The 15,682-nt window shown below is 36.3% G+C and overlaps 1 protein-coding gene across 3 annotated transcripts in view; it reads left to right on the top strand.

Moving 5' to 3' along the window:
- The window catches only part of MYOM2 (myomesin 2), a 78,501-nt gene that overhangs the window by 53,027 nt on the left and 9,792 nt on the right, over positions 1–15,682 (top strand). For all 3 annotated transcript variants that reach the window (XM_061460670.1, XM_061460668.1, XM_061460669.1), the window contains 7 exons: positions 475–519; positions 988–1,124; positions 5,560–5,704; positions 5,817–5,876; positions 7,225–7,292; positions 11,224–11,337; positions 12,657–12,744. In XM_061460670.1, coding sequence (XP_061316654.1) covers positions 475–519; positions 988–1,124; positions 5,560–5,704; positions 5,817–5,876; positions 7,225–7,292; positions 11,224–11,337; positions 12,657–12,744 — 657 coding nt within the window. The remainder of the gene's footprint in view (positions 1–474; positions 520–987; positions 1,125–5,559; positions 5,705–5,816; positions 5,877–7,224; positions 7,293–11,223; positions 11,338–12,656; positions 12,745–15,682) is intronic.

The following is a 15,682-nucleotide window of genomic DNA, read 5'->3' as shown; positions in this document are numbered from 1 at the left end:
CTCATACAGATTTTATTAGGATTCAGTGGCTTAAATAGAACTTTCTGTACCTTTTTTCAGACTAACTTGCACTCAATCTTATTTTCTGCCACAGTAAAACAAGCTTTTCAGGTACAGTGTCAGAAAGAAAGTCAGTAGATAAAGAAACCTCATGCATTCAGAAGCTATTGCCTCCCATCTTTTGTTTAAAACCAATAGAAAGCTTAAAATAGGTTTCATCCCTTGTTTATATTATTTTTCATAAGAGGGTGTGCATAAAAATGAATGAAATTTTCTATATGTATCAGAATTTTAAGTTTCTCAAATATTATTATTTTTTCTATTTAGTCATCATTTTATGAAGACAGTTGGGTATTTAACGTATAAGACTTAAGGATATTATATGCTGATGCTGATATGTACCTTCTTTGATATTTGTTCTCTGACTGTATTTTTCAGAATAAATTAAAACATGAGTATTTTTCTTCATTCCAGAGTTTGAACGTTTGATGGCATTAAGCAATGAGATAAAGAATCCAAGTAAGTTGAAGATCTCAATCTATTTGACACTTCTAGAAGAATTATAATAACATACTAATGGCTGGAGTTCCAAAACGATTCTTCCTGAAACAATGGCAGCTTCATTTTTCATGGAACAACTTGCTTCCTTATCTTTCCATTCATTTAGAAGAATAAATTGCTTACACTGAATAAAATAATCTTTGCCTACAAGTCTTTTGCAGTTTAACTTTGACGAGAGAATCTAGGTTGCTGCTAGCCAATTCCTTCAAAAATGTGCAAACTACAAGCTGCAAATTCTTTTCTTTCTTTGAGAAATCAATTTACAAATCAGCCAAAGATGGCTTTAGATGTATTTTCCCTGCATTAAATTTATTCTATAGCCAGCATTCCATAAATAATAGGCAAACACTAATATTTTACTATAGTAGTCCTTTTTCTCACAAGAATTCATGCATTATTGACTTTTGATTGCTTTTCTTTCTGCAGCAATACCTCTGAAATCAGAATTAGCTTATGAGGTTCTTGAGAAAGGAGAAGTTCGTTTCTGGATTCAGGCTGAAAGCTTATCACCAGATTCTACCTTCAGATTTGTTATTAATGATAGAGAAGTTGAAAACAGTGATGTAAGTATATATTCAGTACTATATATGTGTGATTTTGTTTAATAAACCTTTCTGCATTAATAGTTGTTCTGTTTTCATCATAGAGCCATAGAATCATTTAGGTAGGGAAGGACCTTAAAGGTCTGCAGACCATATATAACCTTTGAAGGTCCTTTCCAACCCAAACTGTTCTATGGTTCTATAAACATTGAGTTCAACTGTTAAACTAGCACTGCCAAGTCCACCACTCATTTCAGGTAGTTGTAAGGTTCCCTGTGAGCCTCCTTTTCTGCAGGTTAAACAACCACAGTTCCTTCTGCTGCTTCTCATAAGACTTGTGCTCTAGACCCTTCACCAGCTTCATTGCCCTTCTTTGGACACACTGCAGCACCTCAATGTCTTTCTTGTAGGGACGGGCCCAGATCTGAACACAGGATTTGAGGTGTGGCCTCACCAGTGCCAAATACAGGTGGACAATCACTCTTGTGGCCTTGCTGGCCGCACTATTTCTGATACAGGCCAGGATGCTATTGGCTTTCTTGGCCACCTGGGCACAAGCCGGCTCAGATTCAGCTGGCTGTTGACCAACATCTGTAGGTCCTTTCCCACTGGGCAGCTTTCCAGCCACTCTTCCCCAAGTGAAGAGAATAGCCACCCAAGCCATAAGCAGCCAGTTTCTCCAAGAGAGTACTGTGGGAAACAGTATCAAAGGCTTTACTAAAGTCTAGGTAGACATCATCCACGGCCTTTTCCTCATCCACTAAGTAGGCTACCTTGTCATAGATGGAGATCAGGTTAGTCAAACAGGACTTGCCTTTCATAAAGCGATGCTGACTGGGACTGATCGCCTGGTTGTCCTGTATACATAGTTGTGCCACATGATGGCACTCAAGATGATCTCCTCCATAGCCCTTTCTGGCACCAAGGTCAGGCTGACAGGCCTGGTAGCATGAGGAATGTCATTCTTTAACTTGAATCTTTTTTGCAGTATTAATTTCCTGTTGCAGAGTGAGACTATACATACAAAAATAAAAAACAAAAACAACAAAGTTTAAGGTTCAGAATTCTGTATTCATTTTGGGTAGGTAGATGACCAACAGCCATAGAGAAGAAATGAGACACAGTCCAGTATTAAACACACCTGATTAAAAATAGTGCATAGATATTTTATGAAAACATCTCAAACCAAAAGAGCTGTTTCAAGTTTTGAACTCCAAACTGGCAACACATGCTATTCCCAGAGACCCTCTCTATGAGGATAATGCTACTAGTTTTACATAGAAAGTGGGAGGCACTTGGAAATGCAAGAGTGCCCATAAATATACAGTTTTTAGATGGTGTTACTTCCATTTTTTTATTTTATTTTTTTATTTTATTTTTTTTATTTTGGCCTGGACATTAAAAGGGCTTTAAATGGCTACAATGGAGATGAAAGGACAGGCCACCACCTTCCTTCATTTTTGTAGCTCTAGGAAGACCTTTCATAGAAAAAGAAACAAAGAAGTGATCAGATTGGGCTGAGAGGAAAACAAGGTCATATGTTTTCAGGGCTGGAGTACGATTCATCTACTGGGCATAAAGTGCTGGAAATATCTTTTCCTGTGAGGAATCCATCTCCAGTGCAGCTATTTGACAGGTTCAGTTTATTCCTGAGGATGCAAAGCCTGGTTTTGGCCAGAGAAGCTTATCAGCATTTTTATACCATAATAAAGCAGAGAGCATTTACTATAATTATAATTATATAGTGACATGTGGAAAAAAGAAGTGTTTCTGAGTAAAATACTTTTTTGTTTTTCTTACTTTAAGAAGTAATAAACTATAGCATTGACAACCTGAATATTAGTGACTATGATTTAATTGAAATGACAATATTCTGTTTTAGTAATGCTAGTGGAACAGAACTAGCTATTTTTAGTTAGCATATGTTTTGAAAGCATTGACATCAGAGAGAGTCTTGAAGGGGAGCTGCATTATTTCACCTCTTTAATTAGTAACCCACAGGTGACATTTACGTTTGGAGACTGATGATATTTTTGTGGAAAGTCACATAAAACCCGAGTATTTATGGTGCCCATAAAATCATTGAACTTCATCTTGCTGCATAATGGCAACAGTTAGAAGCCTAATTACACTCTAAAGCCTGCCTGGAGACTGGGCTACAGTCACTGAACATGTTCAATAGACCATTATATGCCAGTGAATTGTAGCCTGGTTCTTGACATTGGCTGAAGTGAAAAACTTTTCCTTGTAAGCCCTAACAAGGAATGGTTTCTGTAAGATTTCAAAATAATCTAAGAAAGGAATAAACTAGCCCCCATTTAATCAGTTGTCATTTTAATCTTTTAATATTTTTTCCCTTTACCCAAAAGCAAGAAATGAAAAAAAAGTTCTAGAAGTGTGATAAAGGATCAGATTAAAACATACATCTTGCTCTTCCTTTTCTGCTTCTGGCAAATCTCAATTTAACACTCTTCCTGAAAACTCATGAAATGAATGCAATTGTTGTCCTTGACCTCTGTGGACAAGATTCTGTAAGAAGAATTTGAATTTACATTTTTTGATAGTTTTGTGACGTCTATGACTTCTCTTTTTAACCTACCATGCCTATCTCCTCAACTCTTACAGATGAACTCTTATATAAGTAACTTTGCTGCTGATTTCCTGATTAGTTAAATCTTTTCTTATTCTTTGACATTATCTTTCTTTGAACTATATATAGGAAAGTGCATACCCAAATTATATGAGTATTTTTCCCTGCTATTTTATATAAATGTTATACCTCAGTCTCTTCCCTCTAAATAATTTATTTAAAAAGTTATAATCCTGATCAGTCTATTGGCTCTTATTCTGTTAATTCCATTATCTTTCATCTTTCTTCATTCTTCAGTTACCCCATGAAGATTAAAACTAGTAGTATTTGTATATTTGAAAGTACCAGCAATGAATGCTGAATATCATAACTATGTCTACACTGTTCTTCCAGGCTTGTTGTCCAGAGTGAATCTGTTTTCGAGACTGGTCAGGAGGTGTCCCTCAAACCTGAAGCAGATATATCTGTGGGCTCATTCCTACTGATTTTGAATCAGTACTTAAATCTTCTCCCACTTAGGGATGTGGTCCCAGAAAGTTTAATAAGTGGGGTTTTTGCTAGCTTTTTTTTTTTCTTCCATTTTTCCCCCCCCTTTCCTAAACTTTATTTACCTGTGGCTTCCACTAGCTTTTTCTAGGTTTGGAGTCCATTAAAAAGGTTAACCAAAACATTCTGTTTATGTGGCAACATGTTTCCTTTTAACAGTAACAGGTTCTATTATTTACTGTGTAGAACTACATCTATATGGTCCCATCATGAATGGTTAGTGTGCAATATCCTTGGCTACAATGCTTACCTAAAAGTATTCATCAAGGAACTTCTGTGGATTATTTTTACTTTGCTTTAGGAATTTTTTTAGTTGATATTCAACCATCACTGTTAGTAGGACACAGCCTTCATGGTTGTTACTCACCAAATGAAAGAGGTTATTAGTAAAAGGTGATCATATCTAAACTAATACTTGCATATTCAAAACGTGTTTTGCAAGTACTGTCCAATATTTGCCTACAATTTTCTGTTTCCTTGAGTATGCCTGCCAATATTTTATCTTTCTGGAATATTTAATAGAAAGCAAACACAAAAAGGACACAAACAATGAACAACATATTTAACTCTGAATTCAAGTCAATATTTGATGTTTTGGGTATTCTGCAAGCAGTTTAATAGGTAACTATATGTTTTGATGAATTCTAATTCTCCTTTGCTGGACTTGGTTGATCCTTTTTATTCCCAGAAACTTTGTTGGTTTTGCACAAGTTACTGTCCTCATGGCCTTGCACTTTAGTGTTTTGAAAAGGATAACCAGCATTAGATGAGCAAATCATTATACCCTTCCTAAATTTAGCTTTTTTTTAGTGAGAAAAAAATATCACATATTGAGCTGCCACATATGAGTCAGAGATATTTAGTAGTGATGACCTTTTGAAATTGTTGTGATGGATTTATTTGGAGGTCCATGTTTGTATCTATGAACATAATGCTTCCAACTATTTCTGGACTCTGCTAGGCATACTGCTTCAGCCTAGCAAAACCCCTTCTTGAACTGGAAGCTGTAATGCAGCTAAAGCCTGGATGTGAAAGCTTTTCTTCAAACATGCATAGTGCCATAAACTATTATTTTAAAATCCAAACCAGTGGTATTATCATGACTTGAGGATTCCACATGCAGCTGCACACAGAGGTTTCTGTCACCAGTAGGACCTTGTTGTACAACACGTATATAAGCACAGCCCTGTTTCTATTGTTTACAATTTACAAGGAAATGAAAAGGGTTGAGTGTGAAGGCAAGGGTGTGAAACATGATTAATTCAATAAGGAATAATGAGCAATCTGCATTATACTAAAGTTACTACATTTTTATTTCAGAGGCATAAAATAAATTGTGACCGTTCAAATGGCATTATAGAAATGGTGATGGACCAATTTACAATTGACAATGAAGGTACCTACACAGTGCAGATTCAAGATGGAAAGGCCAAGAACCAGTCTTCATTAGTTCTCATCGGAGATGGTATGTTCACTGAAACATTGAAACTTTAATTCTGATGAAGAAATGAACTTCAATTATTCTTTGAGTAATTTTGCGGCTAACTCATTTTTCATTCACCTCTTCTCAAATTTAGCATTCAAGGCAGTATTGGCTGAATCTCAGCTCCAGCAAAAGGAATTTCTCAGGAAACAAGGTAAGACAGAGTAGATGGGTGACTTTAGGCACAGTTTGCAGCTAATGATGTATTAATGAATATTGAATGCTTCCAGCTTCCAATGATTTCATTAGAAGACGAATATACTGCACAATGTGAGGAAACATTCAACCCTTGGTAGATCTTATTTTCTAACATTATCATATGATGCATTCAAGTAGTGGCTGAACTTCCACGAAGTAAAGAAATGAAGTGGGAGTACTTGCAAGAGGTTATTTTTACTTGCTATTTATGAAAAGTGTGCCTACTGTAGGGTCTGATCCAACAGAATGTTTCAACACATTTAGTTTTAAGCATACAAATTGTCATTTCAATATAATCGTTGGAAGAGTAGACAACATAATGTCAGTCAGGGAATATTAAAAACCTGTTCCTGTGGTTTTTGTCTAAGCAAAATTTGAGGAATTAAATATATATTTGTTGCACAGAGTTGCACAGCTGCTGCACAGAGTTTGCTATATACTCGTTATATTGTTTGCAGATGAAAGTACTGTTGGATATCTAACTCAGAATTCTATCACTGTGAAATCCATAAAAAATTGAGTTTGAGCTCTAGTTTGTAATTTTTGCTTGGCAAGCAGATAGCTTTTAGGATGAAAGCAGCAATAATAATTAAAAACATTTATTATAAATAGCTTAAGATTCTCTACATAAGTGATGCAATTCTATTTTTTTGTTTTTTTGGGGGGGGGGGGGTGTAAGTTGTAGATTTAAAAAAACAAAACCAAACAAAACACTTACTGCATAAGCTCACAGGATCTTTCAGTTCTCAGTGATTTAAGGGAAAGTCTGGGACTTCGCTACCTCCTGATCTGGATATTACAATTTTGGGTCCTGATCCTGCAGACACTAAAACATAAATTTCCTGACATGAGTAATCACAATAACTTTTAGAAGGCTGTGAACGGCAGTTAATTTACTTGAGTATATGTGTATTCATAGGATTGGAGCCTCAGTGTGTAAAAGGAATATTTCCTGTTCATAATGTTTAATACATTTTTTAACTTTATAGAATTTGGTCAAATAATGTCTGGCATGGAATTTTTGCTTTTAACATTTTATTAGGTGTTTGGATACATTTGTTTATTCTCCAGTTCCTTTTGCATTAAAGACATTGTTTGTAAACTTGTTTGGAACTACTCAGTTTCTTTCCTATGCTTAGTTGCAGTTGGGCATAAACATATTTAGAAAACTCATTTGTCTCACTGTTTTACATATCATCCTTCTGGTGTCAGGATGTTACAACTGTCATCTTTTTTCTTTCTTTCACTGCATCTTTCTGGTACTCTTTATTCTACCACATGTTCAAGGCAATTTTGTTTCTTAGGTCCTCACTTCTCAGAGTTTTTGTATTGGAAAGTTTCAGAGGAATGTGAAGTTTTACTCACTTGTAAGGTGAGGAAACATGCTTGAAATTTTTTTTTAGAATGTGTTGATTAAAAATTGAGGTAGGAAAATGTGAGGAAAGTTTTTGATATCTAAAATTAAAAGTTTCATAGTAAAACTTTTTATTTAGAAATATTTAAAATCACTTCAATTACTACTTTTCAGCAGTAGAATTCATTAAAACAACAACAAAAAAACAAAACAGGACATTAACAAATGTGTTAGGTGATCTAAACATTTGTTACAATTGTGAGCTATAAAAATAATAAAAAAATAAATAAGATCATCCTCTAATGGTCCTTCATCCTTCTTCAAAAAATTGCCACAAAAAAATGGGGTTCAAACTCTTTCTTCACTGTTTTCTTATTTGGAGGTTTCTCTCACAAAACATCTTTTATTTAATCACCTGAAAACAAGCATGCAAAAAAGGCTTCTAGAACTAAAGTTATAAAACATGTTTTTTATTATGCTTGACTAATGACTTTTGAATCTTAACAAATGTGCATGGAATTCAGAGTAACTTCTGCTATTAACATCTTTATATGCCATTATAAACTGATATATTGTCATTTTTTTTGCTCTTCTAGAGTGACTAATTAGAGGCCAGAGTAACTGAGTTAATTGAATTCAACATGCATCAGACTCCTCTTTGTTGCCTTTTCCTGTAATATGGACACTTTTGTGTTAATTTTCTCCACTTCTTTTGAATAAGTTCTTGGCTTTTAACTAGACTAACTTGAGTCATTCATTATGAGTAATTTGCATGCACATTTGTGGGATTTTTTTCCTTCTTTTTTTCCTGATCACTAATTAGGAGACCTTTAACCTCAGTTTATTCCCTGCAGAACTGACCTGGGTGGTGAATCTGTCATTCTGCCTGCCTGCCTGCCCCCATTAGCTAACATGGTGCCTTTGCTGGTATGAGGCTGTATAGCTGGAGTACTTTATAATTTCGACGTGATTTGCTTCAGGCATGAACCCTGCTTATCCTTTCATTCACATGGGGAACTAAACGTTGCTGAATCAGTTATACTAGTGTTAATTGTCTACAAATTAATCTGAAATTATCCTTTTCATTTACTGTGGACACTATTTATGCAAATGAAACTGTGAAAAGCTGAGTGTCTGATTATATGCTTTTCACCAGTGTACTTTTTGTTCATAAGGTCAGAACATTTTATGTAAATGAAATCTAGGATGTGTGCTGTTTGCACACTCATCATTTTAACTATGTCATTGCCCTTACAATGTTTGTTACTGTTAGTATGTGACTGGCTATTAGGTTCACTTGGTACTGTTATGCTTGTTTATGGCTGATATTTGCACATAAGAAGAGTTTGAAAAATGAAGCCTGTATTTTTCCTATGAACTTCAGACACCTGACATTCAAGTTAGAAGCGTGGCTGCCCTGGGCTATTTCTATGGTAATAAAAGCATCTACCTCCCCAAGCCATATTCATAGCACTTGGCCTGGTCTCTTCTATGCTCTCTTTAGTGTTCCTGTGCACAGGAGGTGTTTTTGTCTCTTGAAAGAGCCTGGGATAATGTGAAAGAAGTACCTACAAAAGAAAGCTTTTTTCTTGACTTTCTCAAAGGCCATGGCTTGAAACAGGGGAGTTAGGAAACCAGGGTAACTGGAAGCTTGTATAGGGCAGAGGTCTGACTGTATGATCAAGGTCCATAAAAATAATGATGAACAAAGAGTATATCAAAAGTAATATGCATCACTCCACGTACTGCTTATTTTCTACGTGATTGCACCTGATGGACTTTTGATTGACTTAGTATTTGATTCTGAATCAGCTGGAATTGATGGCCTTGTTCTCGGTATTGTAGCCCCTGCATGCTAGTAGACCGTGTTTGTCCATCTGAATGATAATCTGATGGTGGTTGCTTTTTATTGTGTGTTTATCTTTCTCCATAAGGCAGTATCTATTATAATTTTTCCTTAAGTATTTCTAAATTGCATAATATTCAGAAGCTACCTGCTGTTGTCTAGCTCTGACCCTTACTTGTACTGTGTCTGCTAAAAGCAAGATTTTTTGATGTGTGTGTAAACAGTGAAAAAAGGAACTTTTCATAACAAATGTCAACATGAAATAACTTTGGCACTGCAAACTGCATGTGTCTGAAACTCAGTCTGTTTATTGCCAGGTTGAGTGCTAACAGTCTTTGATGAAAAAAAGTTGAAAAGCATTAAAGGCTTGTTCCTTCAGGCTTTGTTCAAATAAAATTGCCACCACTGTCACATGACCACAGGAATAGTCACTTTTAGTTACTGGTAAATGTAAAACGCTGCTCACTTTTTCTCAACCAAGGCATTGCTTTGGGCCAGGTTGTGATCCCAAATAGTCTTTCTATAGCAACCACACTGCTTATTAAGCAGCAATATATATAATTTAAGCAGGTTTTATAGAGATGCCCAGGAAAGAGAATGGGTGGCCCCCTATTTGTCTAGTCACCTCTATAGAGAACTTTCATAGAGCTGTTCACCTATGGAATGACTTCTCTAATGAAAAGGGGTTAGAAATTGGTGCATGCTTTTCCTCCAAGCAGGCCACTTGGAAACTATTTAAGATCTGTATTAACTTCTGGGCTGCCCTCTATACATTTGTTCGGTTCTTTTTTAAGGAGGCTTTTTAAAGCAACTGCCTGGAGATTGAGAAATGTACTGCCAGCTTTGTCCTTCTACCAAAGCCATGCTCACTGAGAATTCAGGCTACAGACAGAAATGCCATCATATTTTTGTGATTTTTGAAGGGTATGGAGATGTCAGATAAACCATAGTGTTTCAGAAAGGGAGAAAAATAATATATATATTGCCAAGGTTTCTAGAAAGAACTGGGCTTTTAATTTCTTTGAATTCACAGTTTGAGGTCATTTATCCAGCTCTATTTTAAGCAACACCAATATAAAATGTGTTTTTTTTTAAATTAGAGCAGTACTTGAGGTATAGCTGTATTCTGTTTCTGCATTGCTTAGATGAGCTGCTGCTATTATAGCAAAATCCTGGCTTTCAAGCAACTTCTCTGCATTTTCACTGTATTATTGAGCCCCTTTGTGTTGGGAGAGACTGCAGTTTGTAGGATTCCTCAAGTGTTTATACTTCCCATATTATAAAATGTAGTAGAAAAAGAGGATTTCTGGTGCAGCTTGCAATTTTGAAGTTTGAAATGCTTTCAGAATAGTAATTCCAGATGCTTTCTGCAGTTTAGCCCTGAAAGACATTGCTTAGATAGCTGGGATAAATCTGCAAATTGACTGAAGACTCTCTAAGATAGGGGTAAATTCTGTACACTGCCCTCTAGAGACACATTCAAACAGAAAAAGGTAAAGGAGAGAGTTTAGGAACTCTAATTTCAAAGATACTTCTTACAGATATTTCTGGAAAAACTACAATCAGAGTGCAAAAACCTTTAAGAGAAGAGAGATTGACAGGATTGATAGGACAAGGGGTAATGTGTTTAAACTTAAACAAGGGAAGTTCAGGTTAGATATAAAGAAGAGGTTCTTTACTGTGAGGGTGCTGGGGCACAGGAACAGGTTGCCCAAAGAAGTGGTAAATGCTCCATCCCTGGCAGTGTCCAAGGCCAGGCTGGACAGATCCTTGAGTGACATGGTCTAGTGTGAGGCATCCCTGCCCATGGCAGGGGGTTGGAACTAGATGATCTTAAGGTCCTTTCCAACCCTAACTATTCTATGATTCTATGATTGCTTTTAAGGATTTAGCAGGGCTATGGAGCTGCAAGCTGTATACTTCTGACCAGTTCTGTCCTGCAAATATATACTGTAGAACTATGATTTGCTTAGTAGGGCTCTGTTGAAATTGGGTTATTTAGATTTACCACTGGTTTCTGTTGAAAGTACCTGTGTGACTACATACAGAGTGATACCCTTCTTTAGTGCATAGTCACTTTTATGTGCCTTTTTTGTTATACAGGTTGCGAACACGAAGAAGGAGACTGTTTTCAAGTGGTATAAGGACGGTTCTGGGATTGATGTTGATGTTCTGCCTGATATGCAGAAGGAAGAATGTCACTTCAGTATCCCCGGGGTACAGTATCACCTACTGTTAGAATTGATAGTTTCTGCTTGACATGCTATAGATTTGCCAGGCAGAGCACTAAACCAGTTATCATGATTTCTGTGAACTATTTTAAGAAAAAGCATATTTGCTATCCTTCAATTATCTGGTAAGTAACTAATGCTAGTGAAAAAGTATCTATTTTTGTTATCAGCTCAGACAGTTCATGCTTAAGTTGCTTCAGTGTCATTAGGTGAACTCTGTCTCATTCTTTCTTAGTACTCTTTAATTTTTCAGTTTGTTAAAGCACCTTAGTTCTGACAGTGTTTCAGGTTTATTGCCCTAAATGAATAGGATTAAGGTATATGCCTATTTAAGATTTATCTGTATGCAAACAGGATAACCTGACTTGTTAGGTGTCTGAAGCCTTAACTTGCATAATTGCTGCCTTCAAAGTCCGGCACCTCCCTGGACTGAAATTTTCTGCTTAATGTGCATTCCATTTAATTGATATATTTATTTTATTTCTTGGTTTCTTATTATTCTAATTTCTTTCCTTTATTTCACCTGCAAATGGACACTGACTTTCCAGTGGTTTCATTTTTCTTGAGCAGACCTTCTGGAGGGAAGAAGTTTTCCTCTTGTCTTGAATTGCTCTTGTTATTTGTCATTCAATTATATGATGTTTCTACTATGATTTACTTGCTTATAGATTTGTGTAAGTCTAAAAATTAATTAGACAAGATCCAAACTATATGTAATATGTAATGTCATGTATTTTCCTTCAGGTTTTAAAATAAATTAAGATAAACCCACCTAAACCAAAAACTCCTACTGCCTTAAACACAGTATCATGGTGTTAGATTTTAAGAATGTGAGCTTTCCAAGGGTAATGAATTCTTTACTTGATATAGATATAATTTTACTACAGTTGCTGCTTGAATGGAAACTACTGAGATGATATTTGGACAACTAAAGGGTATAAATCTGTTTTCCTTTACATAGATAGATTGATTGAAAAAAGTAATAGTTTTGGTTAAAGAAAAATTGCACTTCTAAAGTTTGTGTTGGTTAAAGTTGTCCTCTGTTACATCTTACTGTACTACTTGTAGTTTCTATGGACCAGGATCAATCCTGTTTGTCTTTCTGGAACAAGAGTAAAAACAGAGTTCCATAAGGCAATTGAACTGAAATCAGAATATGTTTTAGGCTTAAAAACTAAATGCAGGTCCATAAAGAAGCATGTACAAGCCAATGTATGTTTTTTAATTTAGGAAATCATGCAGGGGTTGAGCAAATGTTGTAGTATTATCAAGTTTGTCAGTAAACATCTTGTATTTTCCATGTAGCTGTCTCGCAAGGACGAAGGAGTTTATAAAGCAACGCTATCAGATGATAGAGGTCATGATGTATCTACTCTTGAATTATCAGGAAAAGGTAACATTCAATTTACTATATTGAAATAATGATCACATGTTTCCAAGAGGTGTCAAAGGTCTATCCTTGCAAAAAGCAAGTTAGCAAATTATTTTGGGGATGCTTTGAGTTTCAGTTCTCTTCATAAGTTATAGAGGCCTGAACTGCATATCACCAATTTAGGAAAGGAGACACTGGGCACTGTAATGATTAATCTCTATCATTCTAACAAGCAAGAAATTAAGTAAGTTTGTAATAAAACAGATGCCCCCTTTTATATGAGATCTTTTGTAGAGAGCTCTCTTTCTTTCAGATTTTTTAAGCTTTAATGTCTACAAGAACCCCTAAAGCACCAAAGTGCTCAATATGTTGATATTGGACTGTCAATGGGGATTGAGAGTTGTTTTGATTGTAAAATCCTAAAGCTGTTTTGTGAGTTAACTCCACAGCAGCTCAGCCCTACACAACCGCTTTCTCACCTTCCTTCTCCCCCCCATCTTACCCCTCTCCCCTCTATCTCCTTGGTGGGATGTGGGAGAGGACTGGAAGAGGAAGACTCGTGGGTTGAGATAAAGACATTTTAATGAGTAAAGCAAAAACCACACACACAAGCGAAGCAAACCAAGAAATTCATTCACCATTTCCCATTGTCAGGCAGGTGTTCAGCAATTTCCAGGAAAGCAGGGCTCCATCATGCATAACACTTACTTGAGAAGCCAAAACATTATCAGTCCGAACACCCCCCCTTCTTCCTCCCAGCTTTTATTGCTGATCATGATGCCACATGGTCTGGGATATCCCTTGGGGTCAGCTGGGGTCAGCTGTCCTGTCTGTGTCCCCTCCCAAATCCTTGTGCACCCCCAGCTTACTCACTGGTGGAGCATGTGAGAGCAGAAAAGGCCTTGACTCTGTGTAAGCACTGCTCAGCAATAACAAAACCATCGGTGTGTCATCCATACTGTTTTAGCCACAAATCCAAAACCCAGCACCATACAAGCTGCTATGAAGCAAACTAACTCAGCCAAAACAGTGACCATCTCCATCCTTTTTTCCATACCATTTATGGTGCTCAGGTCCCACACTATCCAGGACATCCTCATTAGCCACCTCCTCCCTTCCTGTCCTTTGATATACACAGATATCATTCCTTTAATCTATGGATTTTCAAGTAAGGAATATCCTGACCACTGGAATAATAAAAAAGCATGGCAGTTCTCCATCTTATGGTCCGGGGTGCTTCCGGCTTCCAGAGTCTATACTTCAACTATGGCAAGACTGCTGTGCTGGAAATGTACAGTCTTGCCATATTGAGAAATGCCTATTTAGAGAATTCAGTGCCTAATTCTGTAGCCCCAGAAGGCTTTGAAAATGTCAGCCAGCAAAACCACGAGAACTGTGGTGTTAAATCAAACAGTGGGCCTCCTAAAAGGTGGTATTAACCTTGATATGTAAAAGATAAGCAGAAAAGTTTAATATGAACAGGGCCTTGGAAAACTGCATATTTTATGGAGCTGGTTAGTTCAAGTTCAGTATGTATTGATATTCAAATGAAGACAAATGCAAATAAAGGTAAGATAATCTAGTCTAAAATATACCAATGATAGTAATATAAATAACATTTAACATGTTATCACATATTACAGTGATCTACTGTATTTCTATATCTAGCTAAATATGTCCAGTTAAAACAAAAGTTTAGTTTACTTCTGAGTCTATAACAAAATCTGATCTGTAGCCAACATAAATGATTTTTATTCAGCTTTGCTTCTTTGCTTAGGTCCCACTAATTAGTCCAAAATGAACCTTATTACATCCCATCTGCATGTAGACATGTGACCTAAATAATGAATATTTTTTTGCTGAGTCCTAATAGAGGGAGAAAGGCATGTTTTAATATTAACTCAGTTTACCAAAGATCTTCACATTTTTTTTTTAGGAGGTTGGGGAAATACCTGAAATAAGGGGAAAAGATGAATATCAGACAGTTCTTAACCTGTGGCTTTACAGCTTAAGAACTCAGACTTTACCTCAGAAGGGTTATCATCACTTGATAGTCCTTCAGGTGTTTTTCCTCTGTAAAAATTCTGCCCATTATTCTTTCAGAAAAAAACTACAATTTAGACAGCATGAGTAATATAACCCCACTTTCCCAGACATCTGTAATGTAATGTGTATATAGTATGCGATTCATGTCCTCATGATAATATGCCAGTAGAAGCATACTGGAGTTTGCAGAGGGTTACAGAACTGAATCACTATTTATTTTAGGAAAGATAAATAATGTGCAGATGGGGACCAATACAGACCAAATATACACGTAACATTTTCTGAACTTCATGCATTTCACTGTTGCCCCTATTTATAAGAATTCTTCAGCCTTGAATATGTATTCTTCAGATTATGGCACTTCTTCCTTTTTCTCTCTTTCCATTTTATGCAGTGACATTGAATAGGATTCTGCTGCTGTGAAAGAGTTCCCTTGCTTTTCCGCCCCTGTCTCCAGGGTTCTCCCCTCCTGCAAGCCCATCAGCTGTGTGATATTGCAAAAGCTTAATATGACATTTTTTTCATTTGCTGTTAAAGGGGTTTACATTTGTCAAATGCTGTCTTACAGGGAGCAGGTGAAAACTATTTTCACCTAGAATGTCATAATTTCTATTTCCCCTCTACTGTCCTTTGAATGGGAGCTATCCAGTTTTAATGACCTTTTATTGTTCCTGGCCTGAGGGGTACAAAGAAAAAGAGAAAGATTTGACAGCAGTCAGCTCACTCCACACACAGTGCAGATACTGAGTGACGCAGCACAGAATTCATATGTTGTACTCAGTCTGTAATTTGCCCCATACGCCTGTTGCAATTTTAATGGTTTTCTTTACCCAAGGATGTGCAAATTTCCCGTGTTTCTTTAATTAAATTTTACATAACAACACTATGTTCTGATTGAATTTTGATGGCGCAT

The sequence above is a fragment of the Pezoporus flaviventris genome, unplaced genomic scaffold (assembly GCF_033815535.1).
Source record: "Pezoporus flaviventris isolate CSIRO_AGI_PZ_B2104156 unplaced genomic scaffold, CSIRO_AGI_Pfla_v1 ptg000031l, whole genome shotgun sequence".
NCBI lineage: Eukaryota > Metazoa > Chordata > Aves > Psittaciformes > Psittacidae > Pezoporus > Pezoporus flaviventris.
This window is presented reverse-complemented; position numbering and strand designations above follow the sequence as displayed.